This window comes from Salvelinus sp. IW2-2015, linkage group LG13 (assembly GCF_002910315.2).
Source record: "Salvelinus sp. IW2-2015 linkage group LG13, ASM291031v2, whole genome shotgun sequence".
In the NCBI taxonomy this organism is placed as follows: Eukaryota; Metazoa; Chordata; class Actinopteri; order Salmoniformes; family Salmonidae; genus Salvelinus; species Salvelinus sp. IW2-2015.
In genome coordinates, this window is record NC_036853.1 from 38,908,115 (window position 1) to 38,932,430 (window position 24,316).

General features: G+C 42.9%; 1 protein-coding gene across 3 annotated transcripts; it reads right to left on the reverse strand.

Moving 5' to 3' along the window:
• Window positions 1–9,496: 9,496 nt before the first annotated feature.
• Window positions 9,497–19,069, reverse strand: LOC111971429 (tripartite motif-containing protein 16-like). 3 transcript variants are annotated; one of them, XR_011480796.1, is made up of 7 exons: window positions 18,463–19,069; window positions 17,927–18,022; window positions 14,402–14,635; window positions 14,044–14,203; window positions 13,867–13,926; window positions 9,958–10,773; window positions 9,497–9,823 (listed from the first exon to the last, which is right to left on the reverse strand). XR_011480796.1 is itself a non-coding variant. In XM_023998201.2 (6 exons), the coding sequence occupies exons 1-6, from the start codon at window positions 19,042–19,044 to the stop codon at window positions 10,265–10,267; spliced, it is 1,641 nt and encodes a 546-aa protein (XP_023853969.1). In that variant the 5' UTR covers window positions 19,045–19,069; the 3' UTR covers window positions 9,497–10,264. The 3 variants fall into 3 exon arrangements, 1 of the variants encoding a protein (XP_023853969.1); XR_011480795.1 differs by having other exon boundaries at window positions 9,497–9,852; XM_023998201.2 differs by having other exon boundaries at window positions 9,497–10,773.
• Window positions 19,070–24,316: the final 5,247 nt, after the last annotated feature.

The following is a 24,316-nucleotide window of genomic DNA, read 5'->3' on the forward strand; positions in this document are numbered from 1 at the left end:
CTCTAGTGTCAAAAGTGAATACAAAGTGTAAATAGAATCATTTTTGTCAGTCTCGTTTAAAACAGTTTGGAACTTCAGTGCGTCACAACGAGTGAAGGTTTGGTTTGGATGACAATTATGTAAACAAACCATGCCCCCTTTTGCCAAGCTCCACGTGAAAATCGACCATCCTCCAACTTCGCTTCCCTTCATTGAGGGGACTCGATTAATCTGGCATTCGTTTTGGAACCCCTCCTGCCTCCCAGGCGTAAAACAGGTGCCCTGTTCATAGTCAATGGCGAAATCGGTTCAAAACAAAAGTGACCTAATTAGCACGTGGAGTAATGAGTAGGATTCTGTGTTTTCTATGGAATGCCGTTTGGGTCCTAAAGCACGTGGTGAAAACGCAATATTTTTAATGCTGCGTGTGTAAAGTAAGCAGGTGCAGGCGCTAAATTAACGTCTTCACTCGCTAAATTAAGGTCTACACGAGTCAAATAAGCGCGTGCAAATGTGCTAAATAAACGGCTGCACGCGGTCCTGTACACTTCAAATTAACGCCTGCAGCTGCTAAATAAACACCTACACACGCTAACTTAACGCGTTCTTTAATATGCTAATTGTACCAGCAATTTCCCTAGCTCCTCCTTTCATTAAATCGGTGTACAGTCAGTTTGATGCAACAACACCACAATTGAAGATGGCGAGAAGGAACTTCCATATCCGCTGCAAACAGACCGTAAATGGCTGCACTTGGCTTCTGCTCTCCGATAATCCTAGACTTGATGCCCTTCAGTCCACGTTAACAAGGTTGATTCTGATTAAATACTATTATTACTTAATCATAAAGTTGATCTGCTAGCTAACACAGAGGACGGATCTGTGTATGGCTATGCAGTTATGTTGGAATATCAGACACCGAGACAGCAGTGCAAGTAACTTCGGCCTATGTGTCACTAATAGTGTAAGTCTGATTAGGCCAAGGGCGGCTGCCCTCAGAACCATGTCGCAGAGGCTGCATAGAAGGTCATACCATGTTGCTGTACCAAACTCGTTATGGCACCTTGATGGACACCACACACTGATAATCTATATCTATGTCACTGGTGGGAAGTTGTACATTGTAACATCTCAAATTGTTCATCAACAACTTGTTCATCAACAACTAACAGTTCAGTAAGCAATGGCCCTTGATAAATCAAATCAAATTTTATTTGTCACATACACATGGTTAGCAGATGTTAATGCGAGTGTAGCGAAATGCTTGTGCTTCTAGTTCCGACAATGCAGTAATAACCAACGAGTAATCTAACCTAACAATTCCACAACTACTACCTTATACACACAAGTGTAAAGGGATAAGAATATGTACATAAAGATATATGAATGAGTGATGGTACAGAACGGCATAGGCAAGATGCATTAGATGGTATCGAGTACAGTATATACATATGAGATGAGTAATGTAGGGTATGTAAACATAAAAGTGCATAGTTTAAAGTGGCTAGTGATACATGTATTACATAAAGATGGCAAGATGCAGTAGATGATATAGAGTACAGTATATACATTATATTAAGTGACATTGTTTAAAGTGGCTAGTGATACATTTTTGATCAATTTCCATCAATTTCCATGATTAAAGTGAGCTGGAGTTGAGTCAGTATGTTGGCAGCAGCCACTCGATGTTAGTGGTGGCTGTTTAACAGTCTGATGGCCTTGAGATAGAAGCTGTTTTTCAGTCTCTCGGTCCCTGCTTTGATGCACCTGTACTGACCTCGCCTTCTGGATGATAGCGGGGTGAACACGCAGTGGCTCGGGTGGTTGTTGTCCTTGATGATCTGTATGGCCTTCCTGTGACATCGGGTGGTGTAGGTGTCCTGGAGGGCAGGTAGTTTGCCCCCAGTGATGCATTGTGCCCAGTGATACCATATGTCACTCATGTGGATAATAATTGTTGGTTTTTGTTGCTTTGTATTTGTTTTTGTTTCGATACAAATTTAACTAGATTGGGTCTGCTGTACGGTCGGGGTTTCTCCCTAAGGGTTAGCCCTCTAACTACCTGACCCTATAACTCTGAGTTGTGGTCACCAGTATGATAAGGGAGTATAAGCCAATTTGGAAATGGTGTCAACAATGTGTTGCTATGCTCTTTGACATTTGTCTGAGGAATTTTGTAAAAATAAAATTGGGAAGATAATAATTTGTCATACGGTAAATAGTTTTCTGAGTCAGAAATGCCTTAAACTGTTTTTTTGGTCTGTCCTCTCTCAATGTTATGGCGATAGTGACTACCGATGGCATCTACATATATGCATGGAAAGAATAATATGACATGAACAGTGTGAGCTTCACCCCCCTAACCGACTGAAATAATGGCGTTCACTACAGCCCTGTCCTGCACCACTTCCACTGAGACCTGAGTCCGAGCCAGCAACCTGTGTACGAGCGGCAGGAGTGCAGCATAAGTCCTGAGACCGTGCATGTGGAGTGAGCATGGTGAGAGATCACGTCCAAACTTCTCTCATGCTGCTGGTGCACTGGTGGAAAACTGGACCAGACAGAATGGACTGTACAGAATGGTGGTGGCGGTTTTTATGTTCATACAAATATTGTGTATTTGTGATTAGTGGACCAGTCTTCAACAATATGCCATTATATTTCATAGGTAATCTGCCCAGTGGCGTGGCAGAAATGGCCTGGAAACACCAGAAATATACCTGTAAACCACTCAAATTTTGTTGAAGTACTACATGAATCACCTTAACAAAAGGCTTTAAAAGGTTAAAAACAATGTTATCAAGCTTAAAAATTGCCATAGGAGGTACATTATGTAGCTAATTGATTGAGAAAATGAATGGTCCTTCTAACAGGCTTTTACATGATGATACAACTTAACAATTAAATTAAATTAAACCCTAGACATGTCAAGAAAAGCTAGCCATAGTTTTTCTTTACTTAAAATGTTTTTTCTTGTAGCTAGCTAAAGGTATACAACAGTCAACATATTATATAAATTCTAGCTAGCTACCAAGCTATTAAGAGGACGTCCTGAGGGGAAATGGTAAGGGACCAACAGGGAACGTTGTAAGGTGCTGGGTATGCATATGCTGGGGTGGCAACTTCAGGGACAGCAGACAAATTATTTAAGGCAGTGCACTTGACAAAAACTAGGCACAGTCATCAAGTTACTTTGCTTTCATCGTCAAAACTCCTGAAAGTTCCTTGGCTGTTGGAGTCCACATGTTAACAGAAGGCAGGTATCCAACCTTCCAGTTCTGGAACTGTCACGCCCTGACCTTAGAGAGCCTTTTTATTTCTCTATTTGGTTAGGTCAGGGTGTGATTTGGGTGGGCATTCTAGTTTGTCTGTTTCTTTGTTGGCCGGGTATGGTTCCCAATCAGAGGCAGCTGTCTATCGTTGTCTCTGATAGGGAATCATAGGCAGCCTTTTTTCCCACCTGTGTTTGTGGGTAATTATTTATTTTCTGTGAGTGTTTGTGTGCGCCACAGTTGCGTAACGTTCGGTTTCTCTTTACCTGTTTTTTGTGAAGGTTTCACCTCGATTAAAGATGTGGAATTACATGCACGCTGCGCCTTGGCTCATTTATGACAGGGAATTTGAAGACAGCGATCGTGACAGAATTACCCACCACAAAAAGACCAAGCAGCGTGCGCCAACTTGGAAGACGAGCTGGACCGGGGAGGAGATTATGGCAGGGGACAAGACCCTGTCATGGAAGCAGGCGGAGGCAGCGAAGTTAGGTCAACAATGGAAACCCGAGAGGCAGCTCCCCAAAAATGTTTTCGGGGGGGCACACGGGGAGATTGGCGGAGTCAGGGTTTAGACCTGAGCCAACTCCCCGTGCTTACCGTGGGGAGCATGTGACCGGTCAGGCACCGTGTTATGCGGTGATGCGCACTGTGTCTTCAGTGCGCATTCACAGGCCGGTGCGCTCTGTGCCAGTGCCCTGCATTTGCCGGGCGAAAGTAAGCATCCAGCCAGAACAGGTTGTGCCAGCTCTACGCTCAAGACCTCCAGTGCGCCTCCACGGCCCAGTGTATCCGGTGCCTGTTCCACGCACCAGGCTTCCAGTGCATCTCCTCAGCCCGGTGAGACCTGTTCCGGCTCCACGTACGAAGCCTCCAGTGATGATCCATGGCACGAAGCCTCCAGTGATGATCCATGGCCCGGAACCTGTAGTGATGATCCATGGCCTGGAGCCTGTAGTGATGATCCATGGCCCGGAGCCTGTAGTGGTGATCCATGGCACGAAGCCTCCAGTGATGATCCATGGCCCGGAGCCTGTAGTGATGATCCATGGCACGAAGCCTCCAGTGATAATCCATGGCCCGGAGCCTGCAGTGAAAATCCAGGGCACGGAGCCTCCGGCGACGGTTGCGTCACGTTCGGTTTCTGTTTACCTGTTTTTTTGTGAAGGTTTCACTTCGATTAAAGATGTGGAATTACATGCACGCTGCGCCTTGACAGGGAATTTGAAGACAGCGATCGTGACAGGAACATTGTTCTTGAATCTTAAAGAATTTGATGATTTTTGTATGTACACACAGAACTAGAGATTTTGGTATTTATGTTGAAACAGAGACCTGGGCACCCAGGTTCTTTGCACTGGACAGAACAAACTATGCAAGGTGGATTCCTACCCACCTAGTACATAACATTCTGAGAACCATATGTTTCTTAGAGCTTGGTGAGAGCGTGGTTGTCATATGGTTATTTTGCATACTACCTTCCCACAACTTTCTGGTAAAGGTGCAGGATAGTTGCTTGGCTTTGGAGCATTCTCAAAACATTTGTTTCTTGTTATTTTATTACTTTAACAGAACGTTTCCTAGAAGTTTAAACATGGTTACATTTCATTTCAATTTTGGTAATGTTCTATGAACGTTCTCCAACTGGTTTGAAATTGCGAATGCTCTCAAATAGTTCATAGAACATTAAGAAACATTATTCTGTGAAAATGTCAGTAGGTTCTATTTAAAGTCCTGTTCTCAAATTGTTCTGAGAACGTTAAGGAAAATGTCATTAAAAAACACAAGAAACCTTTAGTAACATACAGAGAACAGTCTCAGAATGTTCTTTAAAAATATATACAGTGCCTTCAGATAGTATTCATACCCCTTGACTTTTTCTACATTTTGTATTTTCCATTTTTTCCACATTTGTTACAGCCTGAAGTTAAAATGTATAAAATTTAGATTTTTTGGGGTCACTGGCCTACACAATACCCCCATAATGTCAAAGTGGAATTATGTTTTTTTTCCCACACATGTATTAAAAATGAAAAGCTGAAATATTTTGAGTCAATGCCTAAAGTTCAGGAGTAAAAATGTGCTTAATAATCACTAAAATCCAGACCAGAATGGATGGTCATGTAAAAGTAGGGAGCGAAATGTTTGGTGGGTCACTCAGTCAGTTGAGGGCACCTGTACCAGACTGGGAGAGACAGACCAGAGCAGGAGAGGACACCTGTACCAGACTGGGAGAGACAGACCAGAGCAAAGAAGATCTACCTGTACCAGACTGGGAGAGACAGACCAGAGCAGAGAAGAAAACCTGTACCGACTGGGAGAGACAGACCAGAGCAGGAAAAGACACCTGTACCAGACTGGGAGAGACAGACCAGAGCAGGAGAAGACAACTGTACCAGACTGGGAGAGACAGACCAGAGCAAGAGAGAACCTGTACCAGACTGGGAGAGACAGACCAGAGCAGGAGAAGACACCTGTTCCAGACTGGGAGAGACAGACCAGAGCAGAGAAGACACCTGTACCAGACTGGAGAGGACAGACCAGAGCAGGAGAAGACACCTGTACCAGACTGGGAGAGACAGACCAGAGCAGGAGAGGACACCTGTACCAGACTGGGAGAGACAGACCAGAGCAGGAGAAGACACCTGTACCAGACTGGAGAGACAGACCAGAGCAGGAGAAGACACCTGTACCAGACTGGGAGAGACAGACCAGAGCAGGAGAAACACCTGTACCAGACTGGAAAGACAGACCAGAGCAGGAGAAGACACCTGTACCAGACTGGAGAGACAGACCAGAGCAGAGGACACCTGTACCAGACTGGGAGAGACAGACCAGAAGGAGAGCACACCTGTACCAGACTGGGAGAGACAGACCAGAGCAGGAGAAGACACCTGTACCAGACTGGAGAAGACAGACCAGAGCAGGAGAAGACACCTGTACCAGACTGGGAGAGACAGACCAGAGCAGGAGAGGAACCTGTACCAGACTGGAGAGACAGACCAGAGCAGGAGAGGACACCTGTACCAGACTGGGAGAGACAGACCAGAGCAGGAGAAGACCCCGTACCAGACTGGGAGACAGACCAGAGCAGCGGGGAGCAGTGCAGCAGGTAACAGGGATGTGAGAGTGTCCAGAGATGAGTCTTTCCTTGGAGCAGGAACACATAGAGCACAACTAGGACAGCATCATTCTTTCTACCCTACAGAAACTACAGTACCAGTCAAAAGTTGGGACACACCTGACATAGACAATTAGTTAGTCCCTCCCGTTTCATTTGATTTTCTTCTGTTTGGTGCTAGTGAATATGACTCAGGTCTCTGTGGAAACATCAATGTAAATTCACCTTTGATTTTACTCCTCACTTTCCTTACAGGTCCATTGGGTTTTACTGCCCCCTGCTGGAGACTAGAGCACACTGCAGTCCCTGACTTTCTTTGTGCAGCTGGAGGATGAGGCCCTCGTCACCTGTTGTGATCTGTCAACAAATATCCCCGGTAAGGCAGGGTCCAGCTCATCCAACACTTCAATGACTCTTATGGAAGTGAGCATTATTTATCATTATTTATTTGTCTTATGAAATTATGTTGAAAAAGAATGTCAGTAATGAGGGAATAAATAAGTCAGGTACAACCATTACCTCTCCCTCTTTCACATCATTCTATCATCACTCCATGGCGGAGTACAACCATTACCTTCTCCTCTTTCACATCCTCTATCATCACTCCATGGGGGAGAACAACCATTACCTCTCTCCTCTTTCACATCCCTCATCATCACTCCATGGCGGAGTACAACCATTACCTCTCTCCTCTTTCACATCCCTCTATCATCACTCCATGGTGGAGTACAACATTACCTCTCTCCTCTTCACATCCCTCTATCATCACTCCATGGGATACAACCATTACCTCTCTCCTCTTTCACATCCCTCTATCATCACTCCATGGGGAGTACAACCATTACCTCTCTCCTCTTTCACATCCCTCTATCATCACTCCATGGGGCAGTACAACCATTACCTCTTTCTCTTTCACATCCCTCTATCATCACTCCACGAGGGAGTATAACCATTACCTCTCCTCTTTCACATCCCTCTACATCACATCCACGGGGGAGTACAACCATTACCTCTCCTCTTTCACATCCCTCTATCATCACTCCATGCGGAGTACAACCATTACTCTCTCCTCTTTCACATCCCTCTATCATCACTCCATGGGGGAGAACAACCATTACCTCTCTCCTCTTTCACATCCCTCTATCACACTCCATGGCGGAGTACAACCATTACCCCTCTCCTCTTTCATATCCTCTATCATCACTCCATGGCGGAGAACAACCATTACCTCTCTCCTCTTTCACATCCCCTATCATCACTCCATGGCGGAGTACAACCATTACCTCTCTCCTCTTCACATCCCTCTATCAACTCCATGGTGGAGTACAACCATTACCTCTCCTCTTTCACATCCCTCTATCATCACTCCAGGGGGAGTACAACCATTACCTCTCTCCTCTTTCACATCCCTCTATCATCACTCCATGGGAGTACAACCATTACCTCTCTCCTCTTTTCACATCCCTCTATCATCACTCCATGGGGGAGTACAACCATACCTCTCTCCTCTTTCACATCCCTTATCATCACTCCACGAGGGAGTATAACCATTACCTCTCTCCTCTTCACATCCCTCTATCATCACTCCATGGCGGAGTACAACCATTACCTCTCTCCTCTTTCACATCCCTCTATCATCACTCCATGGGAGAACAACCATTACCTCTCTCCTCTTTCACATCCCTCTATCATCACTCCATGGCGGAGTACAACCATTACCTCTCTCCTCTTTCACATCCCTCTATCATCACTCCATGGCGGAGTACAACCATTACCTCTCTCCTCTTTCACATCCCTCTATCATCACTCCATGGGGAGTACAACCATTACCTCTCTCCTCTTTCACATCCCTCTATCATCACTCCAGGGGGAGTACAACCATTACCTCTCTCCTCTTTCACATCCCTCTATCATCACTCCATGGGGAGTACAACCATTACCTCTCTCCTCTTTCACATCCCTCTATCATCACTCCATGGGGAGTACAGCCATTACCTCTCTCCTCTTTCACATCCCTCTATCATCACTCACGAGGAGATAACCATTACCTCTCTCCTCTTTCACATCCCTCTATCATCACTCCACGGGGAGTACAACCATTACCTCTTCCTCTTCACATCCCTCTATCATCACTCCACGAGGGAGTACAACCATTACCTCTCTCCTCTTTCACATCCCTCTATCATCACTCCATGGGGGAGAACAACCATTACCTCTCTCCTCTTTCACATCCCTCTATCATCACTCCTTGGGGACGTCCCAATAATCTCTCCTTCCTCCTGAAGTGGAGCAATCCTTCACTACTCCTCACAAATGTAAAAGCATTGGATTGGTGTTGGCATGGGGTAGAGGGAGTTTACATATACCAGTCATTTCCTTTATAATCCATGAAGGGGAGTGGACAAGTTCACAATTAGAAAGGAGAGATAATTGGGACACACCCCATGTGTCCTGATAACTACAGGAATTAAACCATATTGAGGGTGTCTGCTTTCTATACGGTAGCGAGAGAGAGAGAGCGAGAGAGAGAACGTCAGGTAAAGTTCTGGAGATGAGGGAATATGTGATCAGAACCCCTCCAGTCTGGTTAACCACAGTTAGGTCCAGTATGGACTATCAATACAAGTGACCATTTACAATGTGACCGAGTTCAATGGGTCTGAACAGAACTGGGGGATGTCAGACATGAAGTTGTCTAAACACAACTGGAATATCATTAGTTTGTGATTCATTGTTAATGAATTTTCAATTAGGAACACAGAGGAACAACCTGACAACACACATAACAATTAAAAACAAAGGGGGAGGAAACCACTAAAGTCATTACCATATTGTCATGTTCTAATGACAGGGAGAAACAATCTAACATCCAGAACACTACTTTAGATCTGGTCAAAAGAAGCCAAGTGCACTACGCAGGGAATAGGGAGCTATTTGGAACAGAGACACTAACTCCTGTATGAAAATCTTTCTCTTCATCCATCTGATATATCTGCCCATTTCCCCTCCCATCCTCCCRTTTCATTCTATTCTATCAGCCACACCACTAGCTCACCTCCACACAATCCAAATAGAAGTTAAAGACACACCTTGGAATAAATAACAAAGGAAAACTATTACAAGATGAAGTTTAGTGTTGTATTTTTTATTTCCCATCACCAAAAATCATATTTAATCACTGAACAGTAGCAGGCCTAACTTCATCTGTTCCTGACTCTGGATAGTGGATTAAAAAGACCATCAATCTCCAATGATATTAAAGTACTATTCTGAACATTACTGATATACTGAGTGGCAAGTCAAGATATCTGCTGGTTTTATTGTTTGGTCAATAGCACCACCTTCTGGACAGGTTTAAATGTTGCTTGACTGAGCAGTATGGGAGAAAGAAAGTTTCCTGGACATCTACATTGAACATACTTTTTAGTCCAGGACTAGGATTAATCTGTGTCTGGGAAACCAGACCATATAGTTTAGTTACTATCTGTTCCATGTCCAGGAAACCAGTCCATATAGTTTAGTTAGTTAGAAGGTTAGTTAGTGATACTACCTCTTCCATATAGTTTAGTTAGTTAGTGATAGTACCTGTCCCATATAGTTTAGTTAGTTAGTAAGTGATACTACCTGTTCAATGCCACTGAGGAAAACTACATAGAGACAGAGAACCAATTGAGAAAACATATCAATGGTTCTGAATGACAACCAATATACATCAACACCATACATCATGATTCATGGACATGTACAAGATTAAAACATTGTATTTGATAAAAAAATAAGTACATTACATTTTAAGTGACTTATACAGTCAGACAAATAATTGTACAGAACAACAGACCATTATATCTGGGGACCATCACCACCAGCATGACTAGTATCTCTGTGGACCCTACTACAGTTTAACCAGCTCAGCAGTACCACAGATATTAAACCCAGGATAAAGGGTCTGAGTGAATGTGGTCTGGACTCTGTGGAGGAGGGTCATTGTGTCAGAGACACTGTAGAAGGACAGAGTTCCTGCCTTGTGATCCAGGTACACTCCTACTCTGGAGGACTGAGGGCCTGAAACTTTAGTCACAACATTATTGTGTCTGAACCAATAACCATCACTAGAGCACAGTAAACTCCAGGACTTGTTATTGTATCCAAATATATTACCTGTCTCTGTTCTGCTGATGTCTTTATATGAGACTGCAGTAACAACATTACCACTCCACTCCACCTCCCAGTAACAGCGTACAGACAGACCCTCTCTACACAGAACCTGACACTGGTTGGTGAATCTGTCTGGATGATCAGGATATGAGTGGACTTTGCCTGTACGTGTCACCGTTCTGTTCCCTTCAGACAGAGAGAGGAGTGTGTGTGCTGTTTTTGGGTCCAGTGTGAGCTGACAGGAATCTGGGAGAAGAGCTGAGCAGAGACCAATGACGGGAGTTAGAACAACAAGTTAAGTCAGATACTGTATCTACCCWGTCTTTGATTAGAGCACAGCAGAGATCAAATCAGAGAAATATGAGGAGTCAGATAGATACCCAGTCTTTGATTAGATCTACTATTGATATATATTTCTAGAGGGATTGTTAGTAGTGTCAGTAAAAAGAGACTGTTCGTTACTTCACAATAAAGATACCCAGACAGACTAAACAACTTCTTTGCTCGCTTTGAGGACAATACCGTGCCACTGACACGGCCCGCTACAAAAACCTGCGGACTCTCCTTCACTGCAGCCGACCCTCACAAGGCTGCAGGCCCAGACGGCATCCCCAGCCACGTCCTCAGAGCATGCGCAGACCAGCTGGCGGGTGTGTTTATGGACATATTCAATCAATCCTTATCCCAGTCTGCTGTTCCCACATGCTTCAAGAGGGCCACCATTGTTCCTGTTCRCAAGAAAGCTAAGGTAACTGAGCTAAACGACTTCCGCCCCGTAGCACTCACTTCCGTCATCATGAAGTGCTTTCAGAGACTTGTCAAGGACCATATCACCTCCACCCTACCTGACACCCTAGAGACCCACTCCAATTTGCTTACCGCCCCAATAGGTCCACAGACGACGCAATCGCAACCACACTGCACACTGCCCTATCCCATCTGGACAAGAGGAATACCTATGTGAGAATGCTGTTCATCGACTACAGCTCAGCATTTAACTTCTCTAGGATAGGGGGCAGCATTTTCACTTTTGGATAAATAGCGTGCCCAATTTCAACTTCCTTCTACTCATCCCCAGAATATAAAATATGCATATTATTAGTAGATTTGGATAGAAAACACTCTGAAGTTTCTAAAACTGTTTGAATCATGTCTGTGAGTATAACAGAACTTATGTAGCAGGCAAAACCCCGAGGACAAACCATTCAGATTTTTCTTTTTTGAGGTCACTGTCTGTTCAATGAGATTTCATTGGGATACTAGATTTCTAAGTGACTTGTTTGCTGTTCCTACCGCATCCACTGGATGTCACCAGTCTTTGGAAATTGGTTGAGGTTATTTCTTTGTGTAATGAAGAAGTACGGCCATCTTGAATGAGTGTCACTTGAAGTGTACTTTTTGAGAGAGGCGCATGACTCGAAAAGTAGCGTCAGTTTGTTATCTTCCTGTATTGAACACAGATAGTCCCYTCTTCAATTTGATRYATTATTAACGTTTAAAAATACCTACAGTTGTATTACAAAAGTAGTTTGAAATGTTTTGGCAAAGTTTACACGTAACTATTGAGATATTTTGTAGTGACGTTGCGCAAATTGGAAGCTGTTTTTTTCTGGATCAAACGCGCCAAATAAATTGACATTTTGGATATATATGGACAGAATTAATTGAACAAAAGGACCATTTGTGATGTTTATGGGACATATTGGAGTGCCAACAAAAAGAAGCTCGTCAAAGGTAAGGCATGATTTATATTTTATTTCTGCGTTTTGTGTTGTGCCTGCAGGGTTGAAATATGCTACACTCTCTTTGTTTACTGTTGTGCTATCATCAGATAATAGCATCTTATGCTTTCACCGAAAAGCCTTTTTGAAATCAGACATGTTGGCTGGATTCACAACGAGTGTAGCTTTAATTTGGTATCTTACATGTGTGATTTAATGAAAGTTAGATTTTTATAGTAATATATTTGAATTTGGCGCGCTACATTTTTCTGGATTTTGGCCAAGTGGGATGCTACCGTTCCACCTATCCTAGAGAAGTTAACACCATAGTACCCTCCAAACTCGTCATCAAGCTCGAGACCCTGGGTCTCGCCCGGTGCAACTGGGTACTGGACTTCCTGACGGGCCGCCCCCAGGTGGTGAGGGTAGGTAACAACATCTACACCACGCTGATCCTCAACACTGGGGCCCCACAAGGGTGCGTTCTGAGCCCTCTCCTGTACTCCCTGTTCACCCACGACTGCGTGGCCATGCACGCCTCCAACTCAATCATCAAGTTTGCAGACGACACTAGGCTTGATTACCAACAACGACGAGACGGCCTACAGGGAGGAGGTGAGGGCCCTCGGAGTGTGTTGTCAACAAAACAAAGGAGATGATTGAGGACTTCAGGAAACAGCAGAGGGAGCACCCCCCTATCCACATCGACGGGACAGTAGTGGAGAGAGTAGTAAGTTTTAAGTTCCTCGGCATACACATCACAGACAAACTGAATTGGTTCACCCACACAGACAGCGTGGTGGAGAAGGCGCAGCAGCGCCTCTTCAACCTCAGGAGGCTGAAGAAATTCGGCTTGTCACCAAAAGCACTCACAAATTTTTACAGATGCACAATCAAGAGCATCCTGTCGGGCTGTATCACCGCCTGGTACGGCAACTGCTCCGCCCACAACCGTAAGGCTCTCCAGAGGGTAGTGAGGTCTGCACAACGCATCACCAGGGGCAAACTACCTGCCCTCCAGGACACTTACACCACCCGATATCACAGGAAGGCCATAAAGATCATCAAGGACAACAACCACCTGAGCCACTGCCTGTTCACCCCGCTATCATCCAGAAGGCAAGGTCAGTACAGGTGCATCAAAGCAGGGACTGAGAGACTGAAAAACAGCTTCTATCTCAAGGCCATTAGACTGTTAAACAGCCACCACTAACATTGAGTGGCTGCTGCCAACATACTGACTCAACTCCAGCCACTTTAATAATTTAAAAATTGATGTAAAAAATGTATCACTAGCCACTTTAAACAATGCCACTTAATATAATGTTTACATACCCTACATTACTCATCTCAAATGTATATACTGTACTCGATACCATCTACTGCATCTTGTCTATGCCGTTCTGTACCATCACTCATTCATATATCTTTATGTACATATTCTTCATCCCTTTACACTTGTGTTTATAAGGTAGTTTTTGTGAAATTGTTAGGTTAGATTACTCGCTGGTTATTACTGCATTGTCGGAACTAGAAGCACAAGAATTTCACTACACTCGCATTAACATCTGCTAACCATGTGTATGTGACAAATAAAACTTGATTTGATTTGACTCACATTGTAACAACTGTTCTCTGATCTTGTGCTCTGGAGGCAGTACAACATCCACTATATTCACTACAGACACATTGACAGAGAGAGGGAATGTTATCATCATACCATATTCCACATGTATATGACTAGTAGGGCACTTTCAATGGTCTAAAGTTGATGTTCTTATTATTTTCAACACACCTGTAGTGGAGATCTTAGTACATTCTCCTTTAAGGAAGTCTTCCAGTTTCTCTCTCAGTTCAGACACAGTCTTACTCACATCTCCAAAGTACTGAAGAGGAAGGACAACGATGCTGGGTAAGTCTGAAGATACACTGATACTGGAGAGAGACTGATAAGTCTGGAGAGAGCGAGGGACAGAGAGAGAGAGTGACAGAGACAGAGAGAGAGGGAGAGACAGACAGAGAGAGTGACAGAGAGAGAGAGAGATGGACAGAAAGGGACAGAGAGAGAGGGAGAGGGGGCAACATAATGATTGAGATGAATAGTTTCACATTAGGTTAATTTCATATCACATGTAACAAGGCAGTTTAGTTACCTGGAGGAAATGGATGTGATCCTCTGTGTGTGAGAGCTGCTCCAGCTCAGTCCTTCTCTTCCTCAGCTCAGCTATCTCCTGCTTCAGTTGCTCCAGGAGTCCTTCAGCTTGACTCACTTGAGCCTTCTCTTGGGCTCTGATCAGCTCCTTCACCTCAGAGCGCCTTCTCTCAATGGAGCGGATCAGCTCAGTAAAGGTTTTATCACTGTCCTCCACTGCTGCTTGGGCAGAGTGCTGTTGAGAGAGAGAGATGGAGAGAGGGAGTGCGAGAGAGAGCGAGATATCGCGAGAGAGTCACTTGCCATCCGTATTACACTAACACCCCCCCCGCCCTCCTACAAACACATTGCATGCCACCACAACCTCCACACAATCACATTATACAGTACCCAACACCACAGCACAATACACCATCCAGCACTACATTCCAACCGTACATCCAACCCCTCCTCTCCAGCCGTACAGACAGCCCCCGCTGAGCCCCCATACCTCCTGAAACATCTCCACACTGTTGATAATTTTGTAAAACTCAAACTCAACCCTAAGGCGTCAACGGTAATGGCATTACCCTGGCAACACAGAAAAAACATGATGAACAGTCTGTCATTGCAGAAAACGGACACCCCTCCCCAACTCCCAGGTCAACCCGAGCCAACCAGCTATTGGTGTCCAGGGCTCCATGTAATACCCTCCACTGGACGACCCCTGACCTTTCCAGCACTAGGAGCTTATAGAGCACCCTCCACCTATACCCTGCCATGCTCTCAGACCCCACAACCCCCTGCCACTGATGCCCCTTCACTCCCGCTAAGCCCACCTCCGTACGGTACAGTAGCCTCTGTGCTGCTTTGAGTCAGAACGCTGCCACCCTGTTCTCCAGGTCCACCAAACCCAGTGATCAGTGGGTTGTGGACGATGGTCTCCTCCCATACCCACGGCCCAGGCACCACACCCCCKTCTCGTGTGGGTCTCAGCAGCTGCCAGGCCCTCAGTACTGCAGCATAGAAATCAGAGACCCCTGCTGTATTAAGTCTCTCTGGCCGCATGATGAAGAGCTGCTGATCCAGCCACAAAATTCAATCTTCCCTAAATGGCACCAAAAAATGTCTACCTTTTTATGTTACCACTACAATCTGTTCTTAGAACCAACTGGAAAAAATATGGCACCTTATTGGTGCCATTGTTGGTGCCCTTTAGGAAACAATGAGACGACAGAGTTCTAGGAGTCATTTCTTTGTATTGAATATTTTTTGTTTTAGGTTTTAATTACCATCAATTGGTCACAGCATTGTACACTGCCCAAACTAACATCATTCGAAATAATAGGTTATCCTGATTAAAATGGTGTAGAACTTCAAACCATTAAAATAAATACATCTATTAGAGATAATTGGAGAAATAGACAGACATGTCCCTATTTCCCCAAAACAAAGGCAGTCTGAGAGTTATAACAGCAGTCTTTTATTTAACCAGCTTACCATTTATCTACTACCATTTACCTTTTAGTGTTTAACACCAGTCTTTTTAAAATTACACTTCATTACTACAACGATTATCAATAAGCCTGAACATTAAATCAGTCACCTCTGGTCAAAAAAAAACATATTTTCCTAATACACTCATTGTCAAAAACATCAACCAGCAGCGAGCGCTCTGCCTTCTCCCACAAGAGAGGGGCATGTTGAGGTTAATTTACTAACCGTGAGGGTTGCATGATGCATGATTTTCTATTCCGAGGCTGTTTACTCCCAATATGACATATTAACACGATGTTATAATGCATGTTTACTAAGGTTGAGGTTAGCACATCTGACTAGTGATTATTTGACCGCGGTTCAATACCTGCTATAGTTAATATTGTTTTGCTATCCCAAAAGCAACACAGGACTAATACGAGACATATAGCTAACTGTAAAGTAATGAGTGACCATTTTAGAAAATCATGGGATATATAGTCTTTGGTTGCATGCTATTTTATGTCAATCATATTGCTGCTTGTAGCCTATAACTGATGCTTCATGGTCTTATGCTGCCATCTATTGGAAATATTTACCAATTAAAAGTTATTAATTCACGTATAGACATTGGTGAGGCAGCTGAGAAATAAAGTGCATTTCTCTTATTCATTCCAGAGATCAGTCTCAAACCTGCCCCACCTATCCCACACCAATTGCTGGACTTCACATAGAGGTTACTAGGTCACCCAGTTCAAACCACATTTAAAAAATAAACAAATGTATCTTGTTTATCAAGTGTTCTGCCTTGCAATAACAAATATAATAAAATAACTAATAACAAAACTACAAAATGCTTAGATGTGTATTGATTAACAAAATAATCTAAACACTATTTAGTACTATAATGGTATTTCCTAACATAATATTATTACTAAAATAGTTTCTAAACGTGTTCTTCTAATAATAATAATATAACGTTTCTTCTTCTTTGGAGTTTAACTGCGGTTGGCATCCAATATGTTGCATTACTGCTCCCAGCTGGACAAAAATATAAATACATTTTACTTTGTCATTCAAAATGGGAAAATGGGAAAGGAATATTTAATAAAAAAAATATATATAATACTGAAAAACAGCCTTCCAACTAACCCTACACTCATTAAAAACCCACTACCCCATTCCACTACTTTGACCCTATCTGCTCCTGCACCATGCCAACGACCTGGGAGGANCCAACTAACCCTACACTCATTAAAAACCCACTACCCCATTCCACTACTTTGACCCTATCTGCTCCTGCACCATGCCAACGACCTGGGAGGACYGGACACCACCACTCAACACACCCTGMAACTCMTCTGAAYTCAAATSTRGTYTGAKCAAATACTTRTCTGCAGCTGCCARCACAACATCTATTMTCTGTGATTTACGTTCCATTTCTGTGGTACAGTTGATAACCATTGCTATGAACGCTAAGAAGCCAACCTTACTGAAGCATATATCACTCGTTGGCCTAGCCCTATCACAGGGATCCTCTCAGGATCCCTCACCCTTGACCCATCCTCCTCTACTTCTTCACTGCCTCAGCATACGACACCTTCTGCACTACTCTGACTCTATCCACCTCAACCTGCCTCTCTCTCACCGGACACTTCTGATCCCCAGCAACATGGACACCCCTACAGTTGACACACAACTTTATCCACTAAAACTACACAATCCTCTATCCCGTGACCTCCTGCACACTTCCCACATCTTGGAATCTCCCTCCTACAAACTTCTGCAACTTCACCATAAACGTTGCACCTGAAACAGCCACTATGCGACTTCAAAATCCGTGTCGGCCCAATAGGGAATGTCCTCTTGGTGTAATGGTCAAGATGTTGGTTTCTTCTGCAGTAGACCTGGGTTCATATCCCGTCAGTTACATTAAGCAGTCTATTCTCTGAAAGGGGTCCAGACAGCCTGTTCCCAGCAGTGGGGTCAGTGGGATTGGAGAGGGGCCCCTCTCTCTCTCTCTGGAGGAGAGAAGTGAAATGGTGTCTCCCCTCTGGTCAACAATACTCACCTTGAGAGACTCCACAGCCTGTTGGAGCTCCTTCAGCTCCTTCTCTCTCTCCTGGAATCTCTGCTGGACCTTCTGCTGACTTATCCCCAGCTGCCTCTGTGGAGAATCACTCTTCAATGAGCTATCAAGCTTTATTTGTCCAGTAGATCAATAGTATAGTAATGTGACATAGGGCCCATAGAGAGGAATTTCTAAAATATTGAAAGTCCATTTTCAATATTATATTTTTATGTTGCTATGTGAATGATTATAGTTTTTATGGTAGGCCTACATGTATCAAGGAGTTGAGACTGAACTTTCGACTCATTAAAGGGCATGAGTCCAAAGTTCAGAATGATAGTGTTTGACTTTCGAAAATGGTGATACTTTTGGAGAATCTGGGTTAACATATCTATATACTCAAGGTTTGTGTTCATATTTGTTCTGCCGTGGATCGATTTCATTTGAATGATCTCATATTCAAATAGCCTTAGATCCTACTGTATCTTTAATTCTTTGTTTATCAGACAGTCACCAACAAGTTGTTTTGGTCTTACCTGTTTCTCAGTCCTCTCTGCTGCAGCTGACACTGTATCGTGGCCTTTATGTTCATCCATTGTACACAGATAACAGATACACTGCTGATCGGTACAACAGTAAACCTCCAGCAGTTTGTCATGATGAGAGCAGATCTTCTCCTGTAGTTGTGAGGTGGCTTTGACCAGCTTGTGCTTCTTCAAAGCAGGAGATCCATAGTGAGGTTGCAGGTGAGTCTCACAGTAAGAGGCCAGACACACCAGACAGGACATGAGGGCTTTCTGCTTTCTGGTCCCAGTGCAGACATCACACGCCACATCTCCAGGTCCAGCATAGCACAGAGCAGGAGGGGGAGCAGCCAGGAGTCCTGTCTTCTTCAGTTTCTCCACCACCTCAGCCAGCACAATGTTTCTCTTCAGAACAGGCCTTGGGGTAAAGGTCTGTCTGCACTGTGGACAGCTGTAGACCCCTTTCAGAACATCCTGATCCCAGCTTTCTTTAATACAGCCCATACAGTAACTGTGTCCACAGGCAGTAGTCACCGGATCCTTCAGTAGATCCAGACAGATGGAGCAACAGAACAGTTCCTGATTCTCAGCCATTTTGGTGCTCTCTCCTGTAGGTTAAACAATGGCAGTGTGAAAGATTACTTTCTGTTTCATGTAACTCTACACCAGAGGACAGGGAGTGTCTTCCTACTGGACTGTGTTCTCTGTATGTCGCGGGGATGTGGTTTCTTTAAAAAATAAGTATAACAGAGTGTTGGGTAGTAGGCAGAGATGGTTAGTATTTATGTTACATGTATTTGAAATACGTATTTTAATTACTGTCACGACTTCCACCGAAGTCGGTTCCTCTCCTTGTTCGGGCGACTTTCGGAGGTCGGCGTCACCGGTCTATTAGCCATCATCGATCCACTTTTCATTTTCCATTTGTTTTCTCTGTAATTAATAATACCTGATTAAGCTAATCATGTAAATGTAATTAACTAGAAAGTCGGGGCACCATGAAAGAATGTTTATAAAGCTGTTATCTTCCGACTAAACTCTTAAAGACCTGGTAATCTTTTACATCAATAGCAGTCAATATTTAATCATCACCTTATTCCGTCTCATCTGAAAGTTGTAAATTCTTGGTTATCTTCACGAACCCTGGCTAACAAGTTGAATCAGCAATACAACATTTGGTTTAATTATTTATTTACTAAATACCTAAATAATCACACAGAATTACATCTACACAGAATGGATCATACATTAATTACAAATTATGTCATAAAGGAAAACGTCCCTAGCGGACGGAACAGATATGACGGCTGGTTACACAAAGAAAGGGGGTTGGGTTTTGAATGAAAGAGCGGGAAGACTGAGGAACAAAAAGATTTTGTGTCTCTATCGGGCCATAAGCAGCTATGCTATCGTAAATACAGTATCTTATGCATTCTAAATAACCGCCCATTTGAAAAGGAAAATGCAATAAATACTTACTCTGAGCTGCACTTCGGTAGATTGGACGTAGATAGAAGGCCGGGTTGTCCAGCATGGACCTCTTGTCCTCTGAAGAATGTCTCTGGTGGTAAACTGAATACGTTGTAGTACCGTTGTGTGTGTTAGACTGGATACGTCGTCCGTCCTTTCCTAGCCCACGTTTACAGCGGTTGCTGCTAACTCAACGGCTAGGAGGTTTCACTTCTGGCGTGAATAAGAGTTCAAAGTTCATACAAAGTTGCCATACAATATATAGCTTGTATACAACTATAGCTCGTGCTATATTCTGGCTGGTATAGTCGAAATTCATCCTTTCGGAGTGTCACATTGAACACGATGCTAATTTCGTTATTATCTGAGCCCTTTTAAAGTAGGAATGTCGTCCTCACGTCCTTGGAACAGAAAGCTGAATTTTTGTCAACGGGTTTATATAGTGGTATAAGAAGGGAGTGTTTCATAGTTTACAGCCAATGTCTGTTCACTTGGGTGGGGCCTCTGAGTGAGCAGAGTTTCTCTATGACAAACCGTACTCTCTTTTAAGAAGCTAAAATTACATTTTATCTTTTCATAAATAGTTTCATATTTAAACATTTAAATTGCACAACAATTCCATGTGAATCTGATAACTAGAATGTGTCGACTTTCCAAGATGCTGTTTATGTCATCCTGTCATTAGTAGTAATGTCTCAGACAATAACTGACCTGAGATCATATTCATTAAGTACCAACGCCTATTTTCAACTGGTTGGATTACCGAAATAGGGTTCCGTTTCCCACCTTTTGAAGTTACCAGACTCTCTATGTTACAAAGGCTTTACAAGAGTCAACTCTATAAAGTAGAGAGAGAGAAAAGGGGAAAGGTATTTATGGGGATCATAAACCTCCCCCAACAGGCCAACGTCATGACACAGGTCGAGGAAGTTCATCTCTGCTCCAAGCAATCCTGGGACAGTGCTGATCAACATAGTTGACCTGATGCAGAGGTGGACCAGTGATGTTTTCCTCTCAGCAGAGTGACTTGCCCTTCCATTTGACACACCTTTACCTGATAAGATCATACAAGACGTTACAGGGTAATTGCATGTAGTATTTGAATCCAGGGTTGTATTCGTTAGGGCACAGTGTAGTAAAACATTTAGCAACAGAAAACGAAAAACAAACTTCTATTTTCTTACGTTCAACAACAGAAATTTAAAGTTCAGTTAGTCCCTCCCTGTTTCAGTTCATTTTCTTCAGTTCAGTTAGTCCCTCCCTGTTTCAGTTCATTTTCTTTAGTTCAGTTTGTCCGTCCCTGTTTCAGTTAGTCCCTCCCTGTTTCAGTTAGTCCCTCCCTGTTTCAGTTCATTTTCTTTAGTTCAGTTAGTCCCTCCCTGTTTCAGTTAATTTTCTTCAGTTCAGTTAGTCCCTCCCTTTTTCAGTTAGTCCCTCCCTGTTTCAGTTTGTCCCTACCTGTTTCAGTTAGTCTCTCCCTGTTTCAGTTCATTTTCTTCAGTTCAGTTAGTCCCTCCCTGTTTCAGTTCATTTTCTTTAGTTCAGTTTGTCCATCCTTTTCAGTTAGTGCCTCCCTGTTCCAGTTTGTCTCTCCCTGTTTAACAAGTGTCATAATAAGTTGCATGGATTCACTCTGTGTGCAATAATAGTGTTAAACATGATTTTTGAATGACTACCTCATCTTTGTACCCCACACAATTATCTGTAAGGTCCCTCAGTCGACCAGTGAATTTCAAACCACAAGGACCAGGGATTCAACCACAAGGACCAGGGACGTTTTCCAAGGCCTTGCAAAGAAGGGCACCTATTGGTAGATGGGTAAAACATTTAAAAAGCAGACATTGAATATCCCTTTGAGCATGGTGAAGTTATTAATGACACTTCTAATGGTGTATCAATACACCCGGTCACTACAAGATACAGGCGTTCTTCCTAATTCAGTTGCCGGAAAGGAAGGAAACCGCTCAGGGATTTCACCATGAGGCCAATGATGACTTTAAAACAGTTACAGAGTGATAGGAGACAACTGAGGATGGATCAACAACATTGTAGTTACTCCACAATACTAACCTAATTGACAGAGGGAAAAGAAAGAAGCCTGTACAGAATACAACTATTCCAAAGCATGCATCCTTTTTGCAACAAGGCACTAAAGATATAATGTAAAGTAATTTACTTTTTGTCCTGAATACAAACTGTTATGTTTGGGTACAATCCAATATAATACATTACTGAGTTTCAATCTCCATATTTTCAAGCATAGTGGTGGCTGCATCATGTTATGGGTATGCTTGTAATCATTAAGGATTAGTGCGTTTTCAGGATAAAAAATAAACGGAATGGAGCTAAGCACAGGCAAAATCCTAGAGGAAAAATTGGAACCGTCTGCTTTCCACCAGACACTCGGAGATGAATTCACCTTTCAGCAGGACAATAACCTAAAACAACAGTGAATGTTCCTTGAGTGGCCGAGTTACAGTTTTGACTAAAATCTACTTCAAAATTTATGACAAGACCTGAATATGGTTGTCTAGCAATGATCAACAACCAATTGACAGAGCTTGAAGAATTTTGAAAAGAATAATGGCCAAATGCTGCACAATCCAGGTGTGGAAAGCTCTTCAAGACTTACCCAGAAAGACTCACAGTTGTAATCGCTGCCAAAGGTGCTTCTACAAAATCATGACTCAGGGGTGTGAATACTTATGCAAATTAGATATTTATGTATTTCATTTTCAATAAATGAGCAAAAATGGCTAAAAACATGTTTTCACTTTGTCATTATGTGGTATTATTTTTTGTAGATGGATGAGAAACAAATATATTTCATCAATTTTGAATTCAGGCTGTAACACAACAAAACTTCGAATGAGTCAAGGGGTATGTGTTAGGAATTTTATGAATAATGACTAAAACAATGTCTACATTTAGATAAAACTATATTGAACTCTGCAAGGTATTATTATTATATCTGATTAATAATGTTAATTCATAAGGAAGGGATTATGTAGTATGAACAAGGAGGAATTAAAACATAATAAACACCATTCCAACTTAGTTAGAGAGATTTGTGCTGTGGGTTATAAAGTAAGCAAAAAGGGTCGTTAAACTATGGTTGAACTGACCCAACTTAGCCCTGAGATGTTTAGATAAGGCAGTGAGTAACTTTTTAGGTCTTCCATTATCTTGAGTTGTCTGCTAAAGTGGTAATAAATTATAGTGAGCCTTCAGGAGAATAACTGATATTGTGTGTCATGTGTGTGCGCTGGTGAGTTGGAATGAACTTTCGAACCTGTTTTATCAAGCGTGTGCAGGTTGACTCATTATTATAATTTTTTTTATTAAATCATGACCCCAAGATACAAAGTTCTCAAGATACACAGTACTTTTCTGACAATGCTGGGAAAACGCTGCATCAGCTACTGCATGTGTATTTCCATAGATGCTATGGTCCTCGGGACTCTAAGGGCTGCACATTTTGGTTTTTGCCCTCACACCACACAGCTGATTCAAATGATCAAAGCTTGATGATTAATTGATTATTTGAATCAGCTGTGTAGTTCTAGGGCAAAAATCTAAATGTGCAGCCCTTAGGGTCCCGCGGACAGAGTTTGGGAAATGGTGGGCTATAGTATAGCGTCTATGGAGATACACATGCAGTACCTGATGCAGCGTTTTCCCTGCTTTAGTCCAATTGTCTTCACCATGGCACCACAGATACTAGAAGGATTGGAGATTACAGACAGATCTAGAGCCATCACCACAACACCTACCCTGATCCAATCACAGCTGTATAAATCAAATCAAATTATATTAGTCACATACACATGGTTAGCAGATGTTAATGCGAGTGTAGCGAAATGCTTGTGCTTCTAGTTCCGACAATGCAGTAATAACCAACGAGTAATCTAACCTAACAATTTCATWACAGCTACCTTATACACACAAGTGTAAAGGGATGAAGAATATGTACATAAAGATATATGAATGAGTGATGGTACAGAACTGCATAGGCAAGATGCAGTAGATGGTATCGAGTACAGTATATACAGTGGGGAGAACAAGTATATGATACACTGCCGATTTAGCAGGTTTTCCTACTTACAAAGCATGTAGAGGTCTGTAATTTTTATCATAGGTACACTTCAACTGTGAGAGACGGAATCTAAAACAAAAATCCAGAAAATCACATTGTATGATTTTTAAGTAATTAATCTGCAGCAGTGTATCAAATACTTGTTCTCCCCACTGTACATATGAGATGTGTAATGTAGGGTATGTAAACATTATATTAAGTGGCATTGTTTAAAGTGGCTAGTGATACATTTTTTACATGTACGGCAGCAGCCACTCAATGTTAGTGGTGGCTGTTTAACAGTCTGATGGCCTTGAGATA

What these genes read in the sequence shown, in the direction of transcription:
- LOC111971429 (XM_023998201.2), bottom strand. Translation starts at nt 19,044, where the DNA reads ATGGCTGAGAATCAGGAACTGTTCTGTTGCTCCATCTGTCTGGATCTA. An exon ending in ATCACATCCATTTCCTCCAG is followed by an intron (nt 14,204 to 14,401) that starts GTAACTAAACTG and finishes CGCTCTCTCCAG; the next exon opens with ACTTATCAGTCTCTCTCCAG. An exon ending in TACTAAGATCTCCACTACAG is followed by an intron (nt 13,927 to 14,043) that starts GTGTGTTGAAAA and finishes ATGTGTCTGTAG; the next exon opens with TGAATATAGTGGATGTTGTA.